Source organism: Rhinolophus sinicus, linkage group LG03 (genome assembly GCF_036562045.2).
Source record: "Rhinolophus sinicus isolate RSC01 linkage group LG03, ASM3656204v1, whole genome shotgun sequence".
Classification (NCBI taxonomy): Eukaryota; Metazoa; Chordata; class Mammalia; order Chiroptera; family Rhinolophidae; genus Rhinolophus; species Rhinolophus sinicus.
Window position 1 is genome coordinate 23,409,155 of NC_133753.1, and position 22,456 is coordinate 23,431,610.

General features: G+C 43.5%; 1 protein-coding gene across 1 annotated transcript; it reads right to left on the bottom strand.

Moving 5' to 3' along the window:
* Positions 1–1,415: 1,415 nt before the first annotated feature.
* On the bottom strand, positions 1,416–22,417 carry BATF (basic leucine zipper ATF-like transcription factor). Its single transcript, XM_019733293.2, has 3 exons — positions 21,983–22,417; positions 19,562–19,666; positions 1,416–1,949 (listed from the first exon to the last, which is right to left on the bottom strand). The coding sequence occupies exons 1-3, from the start codon at positions 22,043–22,045 to the stop codon at positions 1,740–1,742; spliced, it is 378 nt and encodes a 125-aa protein (XP_019588852.1). The 5' UTR covers positions 22,046–22,417; the 3' UTR covers positions 1,416–1,739.
* Between the last annotated feature and the right edge of the window lie 39 nt (positions 22,418–22,456).

Genomic DNA, 22,456 nt, shown 5'->3' on the forward strand with positions numbered 1-22,456 from the left:
TGCCAGATCCTGCACTGGAAGCAATGCTGATACTTGGGGAACAAAATCAAAACAACAACAAAAAACAGATGCATAACAAAGGCACTGAACCCAGTTCCCACACACTGGGCATCCACGACATTGGCTTCAGGGGTGAGGGGCCCAACAGTGGCAAGGCACTCTCAGAGGCCCTTGAGTTAGCATCCTCCCAAAGAGGAGCCACAAGGAGGTCAGGTGACAACATGCGAGGTCGCAGCTTTTCCAGGCCTCTGCAGAGTTTAGTATTCACGCTACTAGCCCAATACTGGAACAATCCCAGTGAGGTAGGAGAGATTTGGGAGGGAGAGGTTCAGAGTTGACACCTTGCTTTAAAGCAACCAGAGCTGTCGACCAGCAGGTTGAGGAGGTGCTGGCATAGAGAACCAGGCCTGCTCCCCTCTTTTCCCCTGGGGTCACCATATCTTAAGATAACTGCCAGCAGAGAAGCAGGTGGCTGGCAGTGGCCATCCCTTTGAAGGACCAAGGGATGAGACGGAGGGTAGCTGCTGAAGGGGCTGAATCAGATGCTGTCACTTTTGGCCCCAGCTGGCTCGGCAGGGCCTGTGTGTGGGCAGGCCCTGCCATTTCTCTTGGGTAAGGCTGCAGCATGCAGGGCAGTTAGCACTCAGCCTGGGAATCTCTGAGGAGCAGGTGGACACCGGAGCAGGTCAACCAGGGCACACTGGTTTCAGGCTCTGCCAAAACTATCAATTTGAATCCCTGAAGACAACCTTATATTACTTGAGCCATGGCTGCCCTCGAACTGTACTCAAAATGGCAGCCTGTGGAGCCTCATGGAGACAGGCAAAGTTGTGTGTGCTTCACACAGCTCCCCAAGGGAGGTGGAGTCTTCGGCAGGATATGCAGACCTGTTGGCAGACATGTACCTGTGTCTCTAAGGCCCAAGTTGCCCCAGGAGAGCATGAGGAAAGCATTGCCTTCCATGTGAGGTACTGTCCTCGTGTTACTAGAATTCCTCACACGGGGCCTGGCGCACCGCATTACCCATAGTCTGGACAGAGCTGAGTAAGCATAGTTGTGTGAGTGGGAGATGAGAATATCAACTGGAATGACCATTCCACCCAATGGCATCTTATACTGGTCCTTCTCTCTGTCTAGAGAATGACCCACTGTCAATCTAGAAAGCATGAGGCAGTGAGGATGGAAGGAGGGAGGTCACGGTGAGGTGATTTGGGGAGGACAATCAAGAAGACGCCAACCAAGAGGGAGCATTGAAGAGTGTTTGAAAATCCCAGCTTTCCAAGTAGATGAACAAACCACGGAAAAGGAGAGATAATAGCAAAGTCTCCAGAGTTTGAAGGGCTCCTGAGGCCAAGAACAAAAGAAAGCCCAGCCCCACAGAATTTAAGGCTTCAAGGGACAACTGCCTTACCCAATTGGTTTCTTTTAAGACATTTATTTAGAAAAATAATCCTTGCTTGCCCTTCTCTCTCTGTGCTGTGGGTCTTGAACGTTATGTTTAGTACAACCCATGGGGGGTGCAGCACATGCTGCTGGGCTGCCGCCCTGCTGGGAGGCCTCACACACTTCCAGCTGCGACAGTCCGGTTTGTGCTCGGTCCTTGTCCAGGCCTCTGTGTCCATGTCTCCAGGTAGACAGAGGGCTCTGAGGGACAAAAGCAGCCTGGCTACTGTCTGTGTGCGCCTCCCAAGGCCTGCTGGAGTAGCTGGGGCTCTGCTCTTCCCCAGCTCTGGAAAAGGTCAGGGCTGGAAGCGCGGGGAGCTGACGTGAGGCTGGTGGAAAGCGTGGGTGCTGTACACCACCTCGGGGGGCGAAGATGTGCTGGTAGCCAGCACCGAGCACAGGGGCTCGTGGCTGCTGAGCACCGACGTGAAGTACTTCATCTCCTCTGTGAGCTGCTTGATCTCCTTGCGCAGAGCTGCGTTCTGTTTCTCCAGGTCTTCACTCTCCTGTGAGGGGGAGGGATTGGCATTGGAGATTAATGTCAAGGCAGGCCCCGAGGTTGCGGAGGGGGTAGCAGGGGCAGTCCAGATTAGACTTGTCTCTAGCAGTCAGGGTGCAGGCCACCAGGGACCCTGTGTGCACATGTGCGTATTTGTATGTGCTGTATGAGTGCATTTGCACAAGCATGTGTATAGCGGTGCAGTTGTACGCATACATACTAGGTTGAGCCATAAGAAATTGCTGACATTTTTCTGTCTTAATCTACAAGCATGGCCGTTTCCGATGGTCCCAACTAACAGAGGTGTATGTGTGAATGAACTCATGTGTGAATATGTATTAGCGTGCTCCTTTGTGCATGTATGTACATAGGTCTCTGAGAGTGTGTAAATGGGTGGAGAGTGGCAAGTGTATGTCAAGGGAAACAGGGTGTGCCAGGCCAGAGCCTGAAAAAATGGAAAAGAGTTTACGAGAACATCTCATACTGATTTTATTCTTCCACGCTGTTATACTATGTGTTTTCCAAGTGTTTGCATTTAGTCTTACAAATGGAATCCATGTCTGTGTCACACAGATTCTGGACACTTGGGGTCTTAAATAGTAAATGGTCAGTGTTTGATTCCACTCTGCTCTGCTCACCCAAGAACCTGTTGTACAGCATTCTGGGTGTGTCCCAAGAACCTGTGCTTCCTCTTTTCCAGAAACACTTTGCCCCTGTTGCTTAGGAGAACCCATCAGATACACGCCAATCAGGACAAGTCAGGTAAGGAGTACTGATTACAGATCATATCATTAATTAATCAACGGTTACACTCCGGAATTAGTATTTACTAGGAACAATTGCACCTTCAGAAAACCCAGGGGAATTGGATTTCCAATGTACTTTTAAGGTTCACATTCCTTGACTCAGTCAAACAGACCTTTCCTGCTAGTCATTGGTTGCCACAGCGGAAGGGAAAATGGCACTGGAAATGCAAAAAAAATTACATTTAAGTTTAAAAAGAATCCTGATTATTTGGAGTCCAGGTCTTATTGTTCTAGTTCTGTTTGATGTAGGTCAGCATTTCCCAAACTTACCATGTCATTAGAATTAATTCAAGGACTTATTAAAAAAATGTAGTTTCAGGCCCTTCCTCAAATCTAGAGATTTAAACTCGAGAGGTTTGAGATGTGGGGTGAATTCTGGGAATCCGAATTTTTAACAAGTGCCATAGGTTATTCTAATGATCAGACAAGTTTGAAAACATTAGTTAAATATGATATTAAAATTGTTTTAATTATTCAAGCACTTATTAAGTGCCTGACACAGCGTATGAACTCAAAATGTTTATTGATTGGCTGATAATATCAACTGCTGAACTAAAAGTTGACTCACAATTATGATGGGAAGTGAGGAAATGTGAAATACCTTGACATTTAAAATTTGCCTTACATAATCCACTGGAAGCATGAGCAGCAGACTAATGAGAGAGCTAGTTACATTGCCAATTGCCTTAACTCACGTGTCCGGTTAAGTGGTAAAGGAGGTTAGACTGTGCTCTTAGCCATCAAGCCAACTTCCATCCGTTTATCAAAGGCAGATTTGAGCATGCTCAGCCTCAGCCTGGCATTTCCTGTGTGTGGCTTTCAGCTAGAAAATGTGCCTAGGTCAGTACAAAGGAAACCCTCATCTCTAAAATAGGATGGAAGGGTGGTGGAGGTGTCAGATACCAAGAGCCATAATGGTGGATCACAGGCACGGGCTGCTTTTTTTGCCGGGTGGGGCTGGCTCCTTTGTCTTACCATTTGGTTGTTTACGGGCACATCCCAGAGGGAGGGCATCCCCTCTTTACCGAAAGGTAAGATAAAGCAACACATGAGACTGGGGGGTGTTGGTAAGACGGGAACTGGGGGCCGGGAGTCCTGGCCCCTTCCTCTAGCCCTTTTCCTCGCCCCCTCTGAGAGTTTCCACTGGTGACAACATTTACTGTAAATTCTGTGCTCTGAGCAGCCTGGGCAAACCCCGAGGCAGAAGGGAGGGGCGGGGTAGGCGGGCACAGGGACGAACCGCTCTGACTTTCTCCCCGCCTAGAGGCAGGCCTAGCTTTCGGGAAGTACCAGCAGATTCTTCCTCCCTAATCAAGTTTGGCTGAGCTCTCTAGTTTTCTCACCTCCCTCTCCCTGCCGCCTGGCTTGCAGACCCCAGAGCTCCAGGAGGGGGTTCATAACCACGGCTGCCTCTAACCAGAAAACCACCACCTGTGACAAGAAACTTGTCTTTGCTTTGGGAAGCAAGACTGCTTCCTGCTAGGGCCCCAGAGAAACCAGCATTGCCAGCCCAGGGACCATGCAGCCAGCCAGACACTTACAAAAGGAAGAGTTTAACTTCCCTTGTGGGAGGAAGTAGCCAATCTGGAGCCTACTCCCTCCACATCCCCACCTCCCATTGCTAGGTCCACCCTGACCCTCCCTGGGGCAGTCATGCCCTGGAAAGGGCTCACACAGGAGCACCTGGCAAAGGCGGCCATGGGAGCAGCTGTTTATCCAGAGGTACAATGATCACATCCCCTGACTTCCTAATGGGTGCTGGAAACATAGAACTCAGTGAGAGGGAAGAGGAAAGGAATATTTGGGGAAGTAAATTTTGACTTCTAACACTCATGCCTTCTGCTACAGTAGGGGAGGCTGGGCCTGTGTTTGGGCTTCCGTGTAACCTGCTCTCTACTTTTTGGAATTTATTTAGGTCCTTTAGGCTCCTTACAATAATGCTCTGAGGTGGATATGGAAGGCCAGCTGCTATAAATATCCCCACTTTACAGATGAGGACAACTGAGACTCCGGGACAAGCCTACTATACCAACCCCCCAACCCCCAATCCAAATGACTACAGGCTAGTGGTAGCAGCTACCAGGAGAAAGGGCTATAGGATTTACTTCAAGACACTTAGTTTCTCATGGGCTCAGAAACTTTGAGTGAGTGATTGATCCAAAGCCCCATAACCACATAGGGGCACAACAAGGCTGGCATGGGACTTCCCCCTGCTCAGCTCTGGGCTCTTTCTAACATACTCAGCAGCTGCTCCTGAGAGACTAGCGACTCCAGTGACGAAAGATCTCCAGGGATCACTAAGAAGTCCTTGGCTGCCCTTCGTCACCCAGGAGAAAACTGGGTCTCGGTTTGGGGGATCCTTAAATACAACACAGTACAAGATCCCTGAGTCAGTCACACTCTTCCAATCACAGGGTTGGTCATCTGCCTCCTGCCGAGTCTGAGGGAATCTCCTATCCAGCAACTCTGCTAGAGGGCTAACTCCAGGCTAACTTCTTCCAGATGCAGAGCGAGGTCTGAACTACATGATAACAGTGGGCTCCATCAGTGGTAACCGGGGACAGGGGCCCTGGGTCCTGGTTCTGGTCGGGTGACCCACCCTTTCTGAGCCATTGTTTCACTTTAAAACAGGAAGACTGGACCAAAACAGCGATTATCAACTTTGGGCACACACTGGATCAGTGGGACCTCCTGGGGACCTTTAACAATACTGATGCTTGATTCTGATTTAATTGGGGGGTGGGGGGTGCAGCCTGGGCATTGGTTGTTAGAGGCTCCCCAGGGGATTCTAATGTGCGCTAAATGTTGAAAGCCACAGGATTAAAAGATTTCCAAGCCCTCTTCAATTCTTGAATATTTCAGATTCCAAATTGACTACCTGAGTCTTAGCAAACTAGAACCTCTAACCTTTACCTGTTGGGAAGGAGTGTGTGTGTGTGTGTGTGTGTGTGTGTGTGCGTGTGCCTGCTCTTGCGTGCACTGGGGACAGCAGGGTGTAGACTCAACGTATATGAGAAAGATTACTAGAAACCAAATTTTTAAAAGAATAATGGAGGTTGGATTAATGGTAACTAACATTTATTGAATGCTACCATGTGCAAATAACTCTTTTAAATACATTACAGTTATCATTATATTTAATCTTTGTAACAATCCTATATGGCAGATAGTATTATTATGCAAATTTTGCAAAAGAGGAAAACCAAAGGTACAGAGAAGTAGATTGTTCAAGGTCACACAGCTTGTAAGTTGCAGCACCAGTACTGAATTCAGGCAGTCCGGCTGCAGAGTCTGGGCCCACCATCCTCTCTTGCCTTTGAAGTCTGTTTAAATCTTATGACATTTGATAATTATCTCCAGTGAGGTCTTAGCCCTGTTGGCTTTCCAATTTCATCTTCCCTCTTTTCCTACCTCGCGCAAATCCTGATGCTAACATTCACAATTCACCCTCATCTGTGGGGTTACTTGATACCATTCCTATAAAGAGGTACAAGCAGCTTGGGGGTGGCTAAGGAGGAGGCTTCATGGGGGTGTGGGAACATTCTGGGGAATTCCCTACTGGAGGGGCCAAGGAGGGGGTCACTCAAAGAGCTCTTGAATGATGGGGAATCCCCAGGCAGGTCCCTTATTCTCAGGGAAGCCAGCTGGGACCAAGGCCAAGGACAGGCTTTCACCCAAGGCTCTGGCAGGGACTCTCCAGGCATTCTGAGCAGGCTTGGTCCTTCCTGCCAGCTCTGGTTTAGTGCCTTGATCTTCTCCTTGAATTTTCTAATCACAATTTCCAGAAAGGTGAAAATAGTCCATGTGTTTTTTTCAACAGAACATGTAGTCATTTATTGGTAGGTTGGTGACCTTTTAGCTCTCACCCACACTTAAATACAAAAACAGTGTGTGACACATATATCCCTCACAACCAGTTATAGGTTCAATCTCCAGCAGTTACTAACCCCTGTACATTAAATGCATATCTAGGGTAGAGCCTACCATTCCTGGAGAACTCCTGTGAACTGAGAGATAGGCCATTGCCCAAGCCACAGTGGGATTTATGCCTACCTCCCCAACTAGTCCTGGATAAATTAGCCCCAACTCCTGCCTCTCACCTGATGAGGAGAGGAGAGAAAAATTATTAAACCACTAGTCTTTGCTCTGAATAATGTACATGTCTGATTCTGGAGAAATCTTCACTTTCATGCCCTAAAGCTGAAGCTCTAGGACCATCAATGCTCTCATCATCAGTGGATGCTTAGCCACATGAGCCATGCCCTCAGGACCCTGTCTTGAGTCCTGTCACTTAGTCTTTGGCTTTCAATACTATGACATTGACGTCATCTGTGAGAAACACGCTATAGGTGACCTCACTCAGCATCTATCCCAAACTCCTTCCCCTTATTTTCCTCCAGAGAAGCTGGGAAAAGAATTGTTCAACTACCCAGCTTCCCTTCTCGCTAGGGGTAACCATGTGACAGATTTTGACCAATGAGATATAAGCAGAAGTATCTGAGGGGTGGAGCTTCCCTTCCCAACGGAAAAGGCAAAGCCTCACCAGGACAAAGGCCCCCCTCTGTCACCTGGAGGTTCAGCAGCCATCTTGCAGCTTTGAGGATACGAGTCACATACTGAGGATGGCGGCACAGAGAGACACAGACAAGGAGCTTGGTTCTTTGATACTATCCTCGCACTACACTGGGTCTATCTGCTTCTGAACTTCTTGTTATGTGAGAAAAATAAACTGTGACATATCGATGCCACTGTCTGATCGTTTTCTATTGCTTGTAGCTGAATGCCACCCTGACTGGTCCTTCTAATTAGGAAGCTTATCATTACAGCCTAATTCTGAAAAACAAACCACTAATAATTCAGCACAAAAGATTTGAATTATTTTTGTTTGTTTGTTTGAAGCTGCCAGGCCTCTGGGACAGAGTGAGTGTATAGCCACATAATTGCCCCCCCACACACACACACACCCCACACAGTCTGCCACAGGTTCCTGACAGGCTTCACATGTCACTGCTCCCCAAGTCTCAACCCTGCCTGCACACTGCATTTACCTGAAGAGCTTTAAAAAAAATCTTAATGCATGGACTTCACCCCTGAAATATTCCAATTTAATTGTTCTGGAGTGGGTCTCAGGCATCAAGATTTTAAAAAATACTTCCCAGGTGAGGTAAGTGAGCAAGTAACTTGAGAATCATGTCCATCGCTGATTCTTCTTTAAAAAATAATATAAAAATATAAATATATACAAGGTTTAATGTTACTACGTTTATTTTATTATATAGGTATATATTTAATATTTTTATTTTATTAAATGTATTTTATTTTATAATATATAGTATAAATATACAACACAAAGAGCTTGAAAGAGGTGGAAGAACATTTTTCTAAGTCAAAATTTTTTCTAAAAGTTACTGCCTATTTAAGACAAAGTGCCTTAATATTACTATTACATTATATTTGGTGAAAACAATTGCAAGTAGTCCAGAAGCGTTCATTTTTCAGATGGAAATACAAGAGGTAGGGCACCTATTCGAATCTCATTAATTATAACTTTATCAAACTAGTTACGGATTGTTGGGCTCCATGAAGGTAGGGACTATCACTGGCGTCGTCATTCTGTCCTTAGTGACTAGGACCGTGCCTGGCACACAGTAAGGGGTTAATAAAATCATGTTGCTTGACTGCCAACTTGGAATCTGTAATCATTTACTAAAATCTGAGACCTGCAAATAAAGAGTCTCCTGAGTAAACGTATGATGTCCATGAAACTTCCCAGGAGTGTTTAACCACCCTTTAAGTACTTGAAAAGCTTCTGCTTTGTAACTCTAGGATAGTTACAAATGAGTCTAAGATTTATCTTTCTAAAAAAGTTCGGGTCAAGCCCCTGCTTGGCAACACTTTTGTTCCCCAAAACGAAGCAAAGGGGTGGGAGTGGCAGAATGACACTCACTACCTTAAGAACTCTGTATGCAATTACCCTAGCTCGGACTTGACCTTCCCCGCACTTGACCTTCCCCGCCCATACCAAATGAGGGAGACCTGACCAGCTGCAGTGAAAAACCAAATGAAATAGTGTTCTTAAACTTTTATAAACAACTGGAAAGAAGGCCATATGTTTTTATATATGAAGATACATCCAATATCTTCATCTAATTAATATATAGGAAAATGCCAGACTCTCTGCATTAAACAAATGAATAAATACAACCTTCTCCCCAATGCAAAACAAACAAAAAATACAATACTGCTTTGTTTTTGCATTTGCTCTCTCATTTAACCCTCAAACAGCCCAGTGAAGGCTATTGCTTCCCATTTTGTAGGTCAGAATTTAGGTTCAGATATATCCCCCAGCCAGGATTTGAATTAGTTTTGTTGGCCTTCATCTGGTTCCTGGTTCCTAGAACACAATCACCTTTATTCCTGAGCAACTTCTCACTCCCTCACTGTCCGCAGCCCCACAAAGAATCTTTCTGACGCTTGACTGGCTACACTCAGTTTGGCCTCAAGACTCTGTTGAAAATACCTTTTCCCCAGATATTCCTAGTCCCTTCTTCTTTGACTCATTGTTCTCAATGTCAGGGCCTTAGACAGGCCGTCCCTGATCATTCTTCCTATTCCCATCCCGTAGTCACTTTCAACGTTGCACTCTTTGATTTTCTTCAAAGCACTCTTACTTTGTGGGATTAGTGTGTTCATTTATTTGTCTGTTTATTTTCCAGTCGGACTTCCAACTGAATGTCGGGTCCATGAAATCAGGGACTTAGTCTGTCTTGTTCCTGCTGTATTCTCAGCGCCGAGAACACACTGTGCCTAGCACAGAGGAAGCGATTATATACTTGTACAGCAGAATGAATCATGTCTGTTGACATTAGCTCTAGTACTAGGAATATGGCCTTTGCTTTCATAATTTTCTGAACCACTCCACCCCCTTAGCAATAAGGCATATTCTTGTGCCAGCTGAGTACCCAAAAAATATTTTAGTTACAGGGTCCTCAGGTTCGGGAATTGCAGGCCCTAGGACTCTAGTACTCTCTGCTTGGCTCTGAACTGTATCACTACTCTTGAATTTTCCTTAGTCGCCCTTCTTGGTTCCTCTAAACCTAAGGTGACCAGATGTTTACTGGGACAATCCCAGTTCACAACTAGTGTCTTGGCATAATTTTTACTAGTGCCCCTTTTCACTCTCAAAAGTCTTCCCATTTGAAGGATAAATGATAAGATCCCCTACCAAAACCGGACTCCCAAACTCTAGCTCAGCGACATCCAATGTTCTCATCCTCAATTTGCTCCAGACTTCACTCAGTTCTCTATTTGACCATTTTCTTGTGTATTTAAATAAAACATACACAGTATAACTATGTTAAAGGTATTTTTTTTAAATTATGCATGACGGTGATCCCAGTCCTCTAGCATGACTGTTTTCATTTGTATATGTTGCCATCTTGTCCTTTTCCACAAACGTAAAAATACCTATTTTTATAAAATCTCAATCATAGTACATCTACAATTTCTATTTTCCTTTCTGTCATAATTTTGTCATACTTACATAATCACCATAATTATAATTTTAATGGCTACACCATCAAATGAATGATCCACAATTAACTTAAAATGGTTTCCTAATGTTAGACATTTTGGTTGTTATCAAAATGTTGTTATTATCAATCATGCTGCAGTGAACATCTAGTTGTTGGTTTTTGTTGAAATATTTGCCAGGATAAGCTCCTAGGAGTGAGATCACTGGGGCACAGGGCACAATCAGTCCTCCAATGCACGGTAAGTATTACTGTCAAAGGGTTATGTAGGGCGTACATCATCAGCAGTAAATGCATATGTCCATTTCACTACAACCTCATTGGCAGTTAGGTGTTATAATTTTAAATAATTTATGTTGCCAACTGGTTTTTTGAAGGGTTTCTTAATTTTATTTTAATGTTAGAAGTTATCAGTTACTAAGAAGGAAGAACTTTCTATGTGTCTGTTCCCTAGTACAGCATTCTCACCAGGGGCAATTTTGCCCCCTCAGGCAATATTGGGCAATGTTTGGAAATATTTTTGGTTGTCACAGCTCGGGGTGAGGGGTGAGATGGTGCTACAGGCATCCAGTGGGTAGATGTTACAATTTCCGATGCACACCAAAATCCCCCCACCCTACACACACACACACACACACACACACACACACACACACACACACAACAAAGAATTATCTGACTCAAAATGTCAATAGTACCAAGGTTCAGAAACCCTTAGTATGTATTGTTTTTACAGTCAGAATAGAAAATGGGGTTAGGAAATGGGGGTAGGAAGAATGTTACATAAGCTTTATGTTCATAGCCTTTGCCCACTTATCTATTGGAGTCTTGATGTTTTTTCTTAAAAAAGAATGTTTTTTTTTCTATAGTATAAATATTAAATCTGCATTTATTTCATTTGATGCCAATATTTTCCCCAATAGGTCACTGTCCTTTTAATTTTGGATTACAGTTACTGTTTTTATTTTTATTTTTCACTTTTTTTTAAAAAAATTTTTAGTGTGTTTTCCCAGGACCCATCAGCTCCAAGTCAAGTAGTTGCTTCAATCTAGTTGTGGAGGGCTCAGCTCAAAGTGGCCCATATGGGGATCGAACCGGCAACCTTGTTGTTAAGAGCAGAGCTCTAACCAATTGAGCTAACCGGCAGCCCCAAGACCTTTCTAAATAAAGAAACATTTAAACTTCAGCCCCTCTCAACCTTGGACTTTCTTTCTCTGGTCTCTTGCTTGGGTTCTGTTGATGAGAGCGTCTCCACAATTCACACGTTCTGGTTAATGGTCTACTTCTTGGTTTATTCTTTGCAAAAGGACACGTGAGAGCAACACGAGCTGCATAGCAAAGTCCCGGTTAACAATGTGGCACAAAACAAAAGCAAAGGGTGGGCAGGCAAGAGGTTTGGGTTCTTGGGTGTCCATGAGAAAGATATCAGTGTCCTCATCGGTAATGCAGCGGGTTGGCCTGAAGCATCTCTGAGTTTCCTTTTAATTCTGTGATTCTATACATGAGGGAGTGTGACCATAATTATTGTCACTCACTCCACTAGCCACCATGTGGACCCAGCACAGGACCCTCTATAGATATCCCACAATCTGAAGGGGACTTTGTGCTGTGGAACCTATCTATGCCTCCTAGGAAGCACAGAGCCAGAATGAGTCCTACAGAGGAGACTAAGAAAAACCCCAAAACGCTAAGGCACAGGCTCTTTAGTGAGACTCCCCCATTCTTTTCAAGAGAAAGAAGTCTGGGTGCTGCTGAGGACAGCTTCATGAAGACGTCTGCTGAATGGGCTGCCGTCATCTTGTGACCTGGCACCTGTAATCCCATTTGGACAGAAGGTCTTTATGAAGTCAAGATGGGTGTGGAACTGGCCTCCTTTCAAATATGCCTCCCACACTGACCCACCTTCAGTGGGACAAGCAGGTAGAGGTGGGAGATGGCCTTGACATGCTTTTCCTTCCCAAAGTAAAATAGTCTAATTTTTTATTCTGATTGAGAAAACAGTATACATTCACCATAATAAAATAAAAATTACAGGAAAGTACTAGGAGTAAAGTAAGCTACTCAAACCTCAGCCACTCAGAAATAACCACTGTCAGCATTTTGGAGAATATCTTTCCAGAAATCTTTTTATGCATGCAAATATGCCTCAAAGCCACAAATTTTACATTAACAGGATTATGCTCTGAATACTCTTTGTAATTTGCTTTTTTCACTCAATGCTATGTCATTGACATCTTTCTATGTTGATAAATACAGATCTTATTGTCATTTTTAGTGCCAGCATAAAATTCTAGTGTATGAATATCTCATAATATGCTTAATCCCTTATTGTTGGGCATCTGTACAATTTTATAGGATTGGTAAAATGTTTACTGTTCACAAATAATGATGAATTGAGCATCTTTGTGCATCATTTTTTCTTCAAATTCTTGTAAGTGGAATGGCTGTGCCAAAGAGTATTCACACATAAGATGTTAATATTTATTGCTATATAGCTTTCTTTGAAAAAAATGTTTCAATGGATATATTGATATATTACATAGAAACATCTTTTCTTTCTTGACCAGGCCTAATGATGGAGGAGGAAAGTGTGAATTTTGGAGGATGTTGCTTAAAGAACAAAAAAATGAATTCAGGAAGAGACTCAAGGAGGATACAGGTTATGGAAGATGACTCCATCGTCATGAGAGTCTGAGGAAAGAGGCAGTGTAGTTTAGTGGTTAAGAAGATGGATTCTGAAGTCAGACAGACCTACTTACAAGCTGTGTGACCTTGGACAGGTTACTCAACTTAATACAGGACTTATAAAATAAGGTTTTTGTACAGATTAAATGAGATACAGCCAGTAGAGCACTTAACACACAGTGCCTGGTCCAGAGTCATGTGTTCAATTCACAAGTTTTTAATAAAAAGTTCACAGCAATAAAGGCCAAGAGAAATGTCTCTTTTCCACAGATGGTTCACTGATTTTACACTGAACTTTTTAAGGGTAGAACTAGCCAGAATGTTGCTTCTGTGTGGTTTTGTTGTTATTGTTTAGTTTTCATTTTTGTTTTTACCTATAACTTCTCTATGCCAATAAACCTTATGTCATGGTTTCCACGAGAGAGAAAAAAAAAAAGCTCTGTGAGTGAAAAAGGACCATAAGCAGACTTCTCTTCCAGGACTCCCCAGAAGACCAAGAATAATAGTGTCTAAGGAGGCCCCGGAGGTGAACATCTTTGCTGAGCTTTTCCTCCATTACTCAATTTTCCTCCATTTGAAACACCTTACAGCATCAGTTTAAAACTTCATTTCATGCATAATTTACACTCGTGATACATGGCTTTAAAGATATGCCCTGGAACCCATAAACCTTTCTCTTCTTTTTAAATTAATGTGAGACTCCTTCAGGAGCCTGCCACAGGCAGGCACCTGTCCCACCTAAGGGAGTACCTAAAGTTCCAGCTTTCAGAGTTGGTCCTGTTACTCTACTTTGCATCCAGTTCCATCCTCCAGGCCAGATCTGACTTGCCAACAGCACAGCCCTGGCCTCATATTACTGTCTGCCTACCATCTCCTCTACTTTTTTGTGAACAGAGCGTCTCAGTTGATCTCAACTCTTTCCCACTGACTTGGGACACTGAATCAGATCCTTCCTACTACAAGGCACCAGAGAGCCACTACAATCAACCAGGATGGCCACGCAAATGAGACTGATTTGCCATCCCTTATAGTGGCTTCTCTAGTACTGTAGACATTAGGATTCCTCGCAAATTCCAACAGACAGTTGGTTCTCCCAAAGGACTGAGATATTTATGCAGGATGTTCAAGAGATAAAATGTCACAGTGGAAGATTATTCAATGTTTGAAATCAAAATTAGAAAAGAAATCATCCTGATGCATAGGCAGTAATGATCAATGTTGAGAATTTAAAGATTTATGTTATAAAAATGAAAACAGATGATAGAAACATCCACTCTATATAAAAAAGGTTAAAAATGCAAAGTATCTCTCTTTTGCTTTATACCTTTCATCTTACTTTTCAGAAATAAATGCCATTAACAGTTTTTTTGGGAAACCCATTTGAAAAATTTTAATTTTATACACCTACACACATGCAGATTTTTGTAAAAACACATATGGGAGCAAACTATGTAGCACATTCACACCTTTGTTCAGTTAAGAGTATAGAAGTTTGGTAATCTTTTCAGATTAGCACATTCAGATGTAACCCATTATTTTAACAACTCCATGGCATTCCACTGAACGAGCAAACCATAATGTAATTAATCCCTTACTGAAGGGTATTTAGCTTGTTTCCAGTCTTTGCTATGACAAACAATGCAGCAAAGATTCTCTTTATCTGTCCATAATTGTGTAACCTGTGGGTTTGTTTATAAATAGACTCCTAGATATAAAATTGCCAAGTTATAGGGTATGTGCACTTATAAATTGAATGGACATGGTCAAATTGCCTTTTACTGTATTGACTTATATCCTTACTGGTAATGTGTAGTTATACTTGATTCTCCATTGCTTTGGCAACGTTGTGTATTAACAACATTTTCGTCGTTGCCAATCTGGCAGGGGACTCTCATGTTGCTTTCATTGTCATTTCACTAAGTGAGATCTAGTATCTTTCCATATTTATTTGCCATTTATTTTTCTCTTCCTGTAAAAAGCCTATTCATAATCATCACTCATTTTTCTTTGTATTGTTAATCACTTTCTTATTTATGAGATATCTCACATACTAAGAAATATGCCCTTTTTTGGTCATGTGTTGTCGATATATTTCCCAGTCTGTCATTTGCCTTGGATCTTGCATCTAGTATTTTAAGCTATATAAAAAATTTCATTTTTTACAAAGGTAATGTATATCAATCTTTCCCTTTATGGTTTCAAGGTTTTATAGTTTATTTGGAAAAGACTCCACTCCAAGATAAATTTTTAATGCACGTTTTTTCCAAGTTTCTTTAGTTTTCTTTCTTTCTTTCTTTTAAATTTTTTTTAAACATTTAATCTGTGTGTGTGTTGTATAAGAAATAAAGAAACTAGCTTTGCCCCTCCCCCCAAATGGCTAGCCAGTTGTCCCAACTCTGTTTATTAAATAATTCAGTTTTCACTGACTGGTTTGAAATGTCATCCTAGACATTTTGTATTTGAATTTGTGTCTTAGGAATCGACATGTATATTTGGGTCTCAAATTTGAGTTTGCTTTTGGGTCTATTTCTGTATTCTATTCTGCCCAATGTTCTATCTTTTCCATATTGTTTTTATTTCTATGTTTGTAATTCACTTTAATATCTTGTTCAGCTAATTTTCTCTATTTACTCTCCTTCTTTAGAATTTTTCTGGAAATAACCATCACATGGTTATTTTTCACTGGGAACTTAGAATAGCTAATCTAGTTCTCCTCCAAATCCCTGAAAGTCCCATGGGATTTTTATTGGGAACGCGTTGAATTAAATTTTAGATTAATTTAATGAAATTGCTGTCTTTATATAAGGTATATCTTTTCATTTATTTGAGTGTTTTTTAAATCACTTACAATTTTTTAAATTAAGCACTGCATGTTTTTTGTTAAATTTATTTCTTCCTTCCGTTTGCTGTTGTTGGTATTATAAATGGAATCTTTCCTCCTATTAAATTTTCTAATTGGTTATGGTTTACACAGGAAAGTCATTACTTTTTGTGTTAACCTTGAAAACTCACTGGATTCTCTTATTATTTTTAATAGGTTTTCAGCTGATTATCTTGGATGCACTTATTAGCTACTTATATCTTTTGAAAATGAACTGGTCAAGATGTACCTTTCTCCTTTTTAATCAATGCCTTTACTACACCTAACAGACTTTAAAGTTGTCTTCAGGAGAAGAAGAACTAAGTGTGATGGGTGCTGTGTGAGATACCCAACCAAAAGAAAATGAAAACAGAATGTGGACTGTTTGCTGATATTATGAAAAGAAGCACCTGATGCAGTTTATGTGAGGGGTAGTCAGTGCCCAGATGTTATAACATTGGCATGAGATTAAACGCAATCATTGAAAGAGGGTCTTTCCCTACTCTAGTGTCGTAAAAGCACTCGATGTAGAGTGTTTTGGTGTAAACCATTTATGTGAAAGAGCAAGTATCCCACAATCTCACTGGAGAAACAAGGTGATTCTTTTGGTGTTTTAAGAGAAATAATAGTGACAAAGTTGAAATCAAGAAAACAACGTTACCCTAGCATTTATGAGGCTAGCACGCTAATACAAAAGAACCATGGTCCTTATTTGATCCTGTACACTCAGTAGCTTCTGAACCGTGGTCTTAAAGTATTTGGTAGATGAGTCCAATGCCTGTGTCTGAGGGCCAGAGAATGGTTCCAGAACCTCAGCATGGGGAGCCAAGCATGAAAAGGAGTCAAGGGCAAACCAAGCACTCAGCCCTAAGAATGTTGGTGGTAAACCAGAAGATTTTCTACCTGAATTACAAACATAATTAAGAGGCGAATGGATGGAGAAGACGGGTGATTACTTTCTGGGAGGAAATGAACATTTCAGACCACAACCAAACCGTCTGATGGTGGAAGATTGATATGTTGCTGCCAAAAGCTTCTACCCCAAGTCAAGAAACCTAAGTTGCATTGATTGGCTGCAATCCCAGGCTTGCTGTGTAAACTCTGATGTGACCTAGTCATTGGGCAAAGATGAACTCGGTGGTGCTCAAAAGAAAGGAGTGGAGAGGATTTTGTGTCCAGGTGTGGGGAAGATGGGAACATTCTAGAGACGGAAGCCGGGAGTGTGGGTGTGGACATGGTGACTATATGCCTGGGGGTCCGTGGTCTTCAAGCCCCAGAGATTATCCCAATCTAGTCATGACTAGTATGATCAGATGGGCTTAACTTTTGGTTCCAACTCTTATAGAGAGATACAGCTGAGTCAGAGTTGAAACCCTCACCACAGCAAAGGAACATGCTTACCACCTTCACTGATATGTCCCCAAGGGTTTGAATGAAGACCCGTGGGGTAAATGTACAAGGAGACAGTGGTGCAGCTCAAGATAGGGGCGTCTTCTTTGCTCATGTTAGGAGACAGAAAGCTCTCTGTCATTAGAAGTGACCAGGCATAAGTTGGGGACGATTTCTGGGGGTGGAGGAATTATAGAAGAGTCTGAAGCATCAAAAATGTGTCTGAACTTTCCAGCCTTTAAGAAATCTTTCAGCCCTGAGAGTTTGTGGTTATTCATTTTGCTTCTTACAATAATAACTATTATTAATATTACACTTATTGTACTTAAAGTTTTTGAATATTTGTTAGACACCAGGCATTGTGTTGAACTCTTTATATGCACTATCTCTATAAGGTACTTACTGACATTTCTCATTTTATAGATTCAGAAACTGAGTCTAAGGGAGGTTAAGAATGTCTCTAAGGTCGGTCTCATGGATAACAAGTTGTAGAGCTACAATTGAAACCCTGCCCTTCCAACTGCAGAGCTGCTGAGCTATACTTAGTTTCCACATTTAAAACAAACAAAAATATGTATACATATATGTGTGTGTGTGTGTGTGTGTGTATACATATATTCAGACTTATAAAGCTTATAGCAGTTTTCTGGGCTCAGAACATTATCTACTTGCATAGTAAAAAAAAAAAAAGGCTTTATCCTTTCTAATTTTTATTTGTTTGTTTTCTACCTTGCTCTAAAGAATATGGAACAGAATCAGACTCTGATAGAGACAAAGCGAGTGATCATAGACTTTCAAGCTTAAAATAGTGAATTGCAGTGTTGTGAGACCCTAAGCCGTAATGAAATCATGGAGAATGTGTAAGTCGCAGGCCACTGACAACTTAACATTCAGATGGCTGATCACAGTTACCAGAAAGAACCGACTTGCTGTTCATTCTTTTTTTGTTCAATACAACAAATACTTATGAACTTAAAACTATGTTAGTATGCAACGGACGATATGCTGAATTCATTTCAAATAAAACACAAGCATCCAATCAGAGATGTTGGTGCAGCTTGCTCTCTGCTTCCTTACAAAGCTTAAAGAAGCACCTTTTTTTTCCCTAAAACTACATCTTAATTTTTTTTAATTCCTTTTTTAAATTACAGTTGACAAACAATATCCCATTAGTTTCAGGTGTACAGCATAGTGATTAGACATTTTCGCACCTTATGAAGAGATCCCCCCAGTCTAGTACCCATCTGATACCATACTGAGACTTTTTCTTGATAAGATTAAAACAACTATTCTCACTGGCTGATGGCCATGCTAATCTTTCAAATAAAAACAAGCGTATTCATTTTTTATGCCAATTGCCCTTTTTACCATTGAAGTGAATTACTAGAACGCTGCAGGTTTGGGAAACGTTCAGGAGGAAGGGCAGGAAGGCAGTGTTGCGAGAGGGAGGGATGAGGGGATGGAAGATGAAGGAGCCAGTGAACTGAGAGTTGGTTGAATAAGGGGCAGAGTGAAGAGAGGTAAGATGTGGGACAGGGAGGGAGCACTGCTCGTAGAAGCACACGGCCAGAATTTAGAAACACCAACCAGGCCTTGGGCTGCTGGTAGGATTGCGGTGCAGCATTGCCCAGGGTCCCGGCTCAAGCCAGGGGTCAGAGCCTTCTCTAGAAAGTTTGAGACTAGTGACAACTCAACCAGGATGGTGACCATCCCAGATAAGTGCACTTGAAACCCCATCTTCCACAGACCCCCTTAGGATATCATTAAAAATAGAAATTTTGAAATAAAACCTTAATGATGTTCAAGAAAGAGGAGAAAGGTGCAGCACCCTCTGGACCTCCTTGCCCCAAGTGCAAGGCCCAGGGCGGCTGCCCATCTGGCAGAGGACGGGACTACATAGGATCCTAGCGTAGTGGGATGCTGGGCTCTCCCAAAGCCCTTCACACCTTCTAAATTCCTCCCAAAGACAGTCCTGCCTTCTGCTCTCTAGGCTCATGAGGGATTAGCTCTCTCTGGGTACCCTGTCTCTGAGCAGGTGCTTCTGCCTTCCACTCAGTCTCTGGGCTTCCCACACCCAACTCATTTACCCCTCGTCCCCTTTCCGGGGGCAGGAAGAAGGGACCCTTTCTCTTTCGGCCTTCTGGCTAATTCCCTGCCAGCATCTTCTCAAAACACACATAGGAGAGCATCCCCTCCCACCTCACCCCACAACCCTCCCCCCTCCACTTACTCTCCCCATATCCACATCCCCAGGCAGGCAGATTCAAAACTATGGTCGAAGCATCCGTGGGGTGGGAAGGAGCAAAGCCTAACACTCAGGAGGATAAAAAAAGTTCTGAACACTCACCAAGTGCAGGGTGTCGGCTTTCTGTGTCTGCCTCTGTCGGCTCTTCTGGGCGGCGATGCGATTCTTCTCCCTTCTCTGAACTTTTCTCACATCATCAGAGGAGTCCTGGGAAGCAGAGTGATGAGAATTAGGCACATCTGCTCCTCTCTTCTGAGCTAAAACAGGCTCTCATGGTATTTGGTGTCCATCTGCCCATCCTTCCATTGCTTCGTCTTTTCATTTGCCCATCCCCTATTTACAAAAAGCTGAACCCAGACAAGAACTCTTCCCCACACTCTGTTATGCTCCCTTGGGTCTCTATAACTTTTTTGGCCAAAAGTTACAGGAAGAGGGCAAAGACCTTGAGGCCTCAATAGAGCTGTATTTGGAAAAAAATGGTTAAGGCGATGAAGTGTGTTTTATCACCTCTCCTCCTCTTCAGGGCTGCTCCACCCTCACTCTCTCACTTTTTGGCTTAGAACCTTTTTGTATTTTTTTTTTTCCAAAACTTGCAAAAAACCTGAACAGCTACTCCATGCCAGCTTGTATACAAGTGCTTTTTCAGAGGTGTTCTTGTTTATTTCTCCCATTCTGTGAAGTCGATATTATTATTTCCATCTTATATGTGAGGAAACTGAGGCTCAAAGAGCTTGCCCAAGAGCTCAGAGAGATCTGGGAGTGACATCTTCCAGTGCTAAGTCTGATGCCTTTCCAAGCCCCATCCCCAAATCTCACTGGCCTGTACCCCATGAGCCTTCTGCTGCAGTCCTGGGCTGAAGTCCCCATCCCAGATCTGTCTCTTCTTTGCCTGCATTCCTTTCATGATGCTCAGTGACCTTGACATTCCTCATGGCCCTGAGCACAATGCCTGGTATAAACTAGAGGCCAAGAACAGCTTTAGTTGTGAAGATGATCTGGCTTAAGAGGACAAGAAGACCTTTGGGTGTTCTCTAAGTATGCCCCACAGATGGGCCTGTCCTCGACGTGGGCAGAGAGGTTAGCCCCAGCTTTCCCCCCCCAGTGCTGCAGGACAAATACAGGAGTCTGAGGAAAGCCCTTCTGCAACTCCTGCCCTGTTCCCTCTCACATCCCCACAGGCTAGAGGTGCACAGTTCCTAGGGCAAGACTCTGTGCTCACCAAGCATATCTCACTAATGTGCTCAACACTTCCAGGCCATTGCAGTAGGAGGGCATTGGGTTAGATAGGAAGGAAGTGCTGTTCCTCTAAGGGGCATAGGGATCAGGTTACCATAGAAGCCATGAGTAATTTCCTTCCTAAGAAGAGTAGACTTCCAGACAGTCTGAGCCCCTCTGATACCATCTTGAGCAGAGGACTAGATGGTTTGCCCTCTAGAGGTCTCCACTAGTTACTTTTCTAACCTGCCTCTCCTCCGTGAGCTGTTCATGGCCGATGTTATACCTAGTATACGTTTCTGTATTTTTATTTTGGCTGCAGCATTTTGAAAGCCCTCTTGGATATCTGTGCTAAGGAGAGAATGTGGCTTTTAAGCCACAAAATTGGAGATGAAATTTTAATCCATTGATGTATTAGGTGAGAAAGAAACCTTCCTGTAGGGAGGGATGTCAAGCAGCCTGGTGTAGAGAAAGCCCCAGAAGCTGTGAGGCAGGCAGGGTGCCCCATTTTCTGGCGACCCTCAAGCTGGAAACTTTTGACTTGGAATTCAGTCTGCATGCCAAACGCTCCCAGAATCTGTACTTCAATCTCTCCGGTTTCCCCAGAGCTGAGCTGAGATACTATTGAATGTCTCCCAGTCTCCACATGTCTCCTGATTTATTTCTTTCCTCCTGTCCAGAAGCCATAGGGGAAAGAGGTGTTGGTCGCAGCTCCAGCATCCCTCTCTGCTGGCTGTGCTAGCAACAGGGACAGTGCCCCGGGAAACAAGATAGATTCTTCTGGGCTGCCCGGGTTCCTCCTCCTTTTAACTTGTTTTTTTTTTTCCCCTCGTTTACTTTCCCGGAGCCCCTTTCTCTCTTGCCCCGATGGCTGTCTCCGGGGAAACTACATGGCCAGCCTTTGGGTCTTGCGCCTTCAGCCCCCTGTGACATTCCTCCTCCTACTTTTGACTGCCTTGGAGAAAGGTAGAGCCTTTCCTCTGTGAGACCACAGTTCTTTGATGCTTATTCTCCTCTTGGCTTCCTAGAAAGCTTCCTGGGGTGGGAATCCAGGTGAGGCGGAGGCAATGGGTGCCATCGGGGAACGAAGAGGAAAAGGAACTTTGGCAGAATGGGCAGATGGATGAGGGTCTCTGCTGATACGCTCAGCTCGATTGCAAATACCACGTCTTAAGTCTAACAGAGTGCTCATGCCACCAGCCACTTCCTTGCTCCTCAGCTCCCTGGGCAGGACAAGGAAGCCTGCCCTCTTCTTGCCACCCCCACAGGAGAATCAGAAGGTAGAAGGGAGGGAAAGAAGTACTCTACCTGTTTGCCAGGGGGAGGAGAGCGGCTGAAGCTGGAGTCACTGCTGTCAGAGCTGTGAGGCATGGCTGCAGTCTTCCGGGCTTTCCACACAGCTCCAGATGCTTCTGGGCTATCTTGTCAGCAGCTGGCCTCCCTTCCTGACTGCTCCCTGACTACTAGCCCACTCCCCTCGTCAGGTCCTTCCTCTGCCCGCCCTGCAGCCACCTCTGACCCCTGCGTCCTCCTCACACTGGGGTGCAGAAGCACTGCTCCCCACTGGGACATGTCGCTGGCTTTGGGGCTCTCGTGCTCTCTCTCTCTCTCTCTCTTGTGGTTTCTGTAACTCAGGCTGGAAGTCACATGGGCGGAAACTTAAGTTAGAAGTTAATTTGAGATAAAATATATATCTGGGAAAAGACCCACAGAATTATGTGAAAGAAAGAAAAAAATACACAAAACCCCAGATAGCTTCCGACAGTTTGAAAGGCAGAACAG

Excerpts from the sequence above, each read along its gene's own strand:
- BATF (XM_019733293.2), bottom strand. The coding sequence starts at position 22,045 with ATGCCTCACAGCTCTGACAGCAGTGACTCCAGCTTCAGCCGCTCTCCT. Across the intron at positions 19,667-21,982 it reads CTCCTCCCCCTGGCAAACAG|GACTCCTCTGATGATGTGAG; the intron begins GTAGAGTACTTC and ends TCTGCTTCCCAG. Across the intron at positions 1,950-19,561 it reads AAGCCGACACCCTGCACTTG|GAGAGTGAAGACCTGGAGAA; the intron begins GTGAGTGTTCAG and ends TCCCCCTCACAG.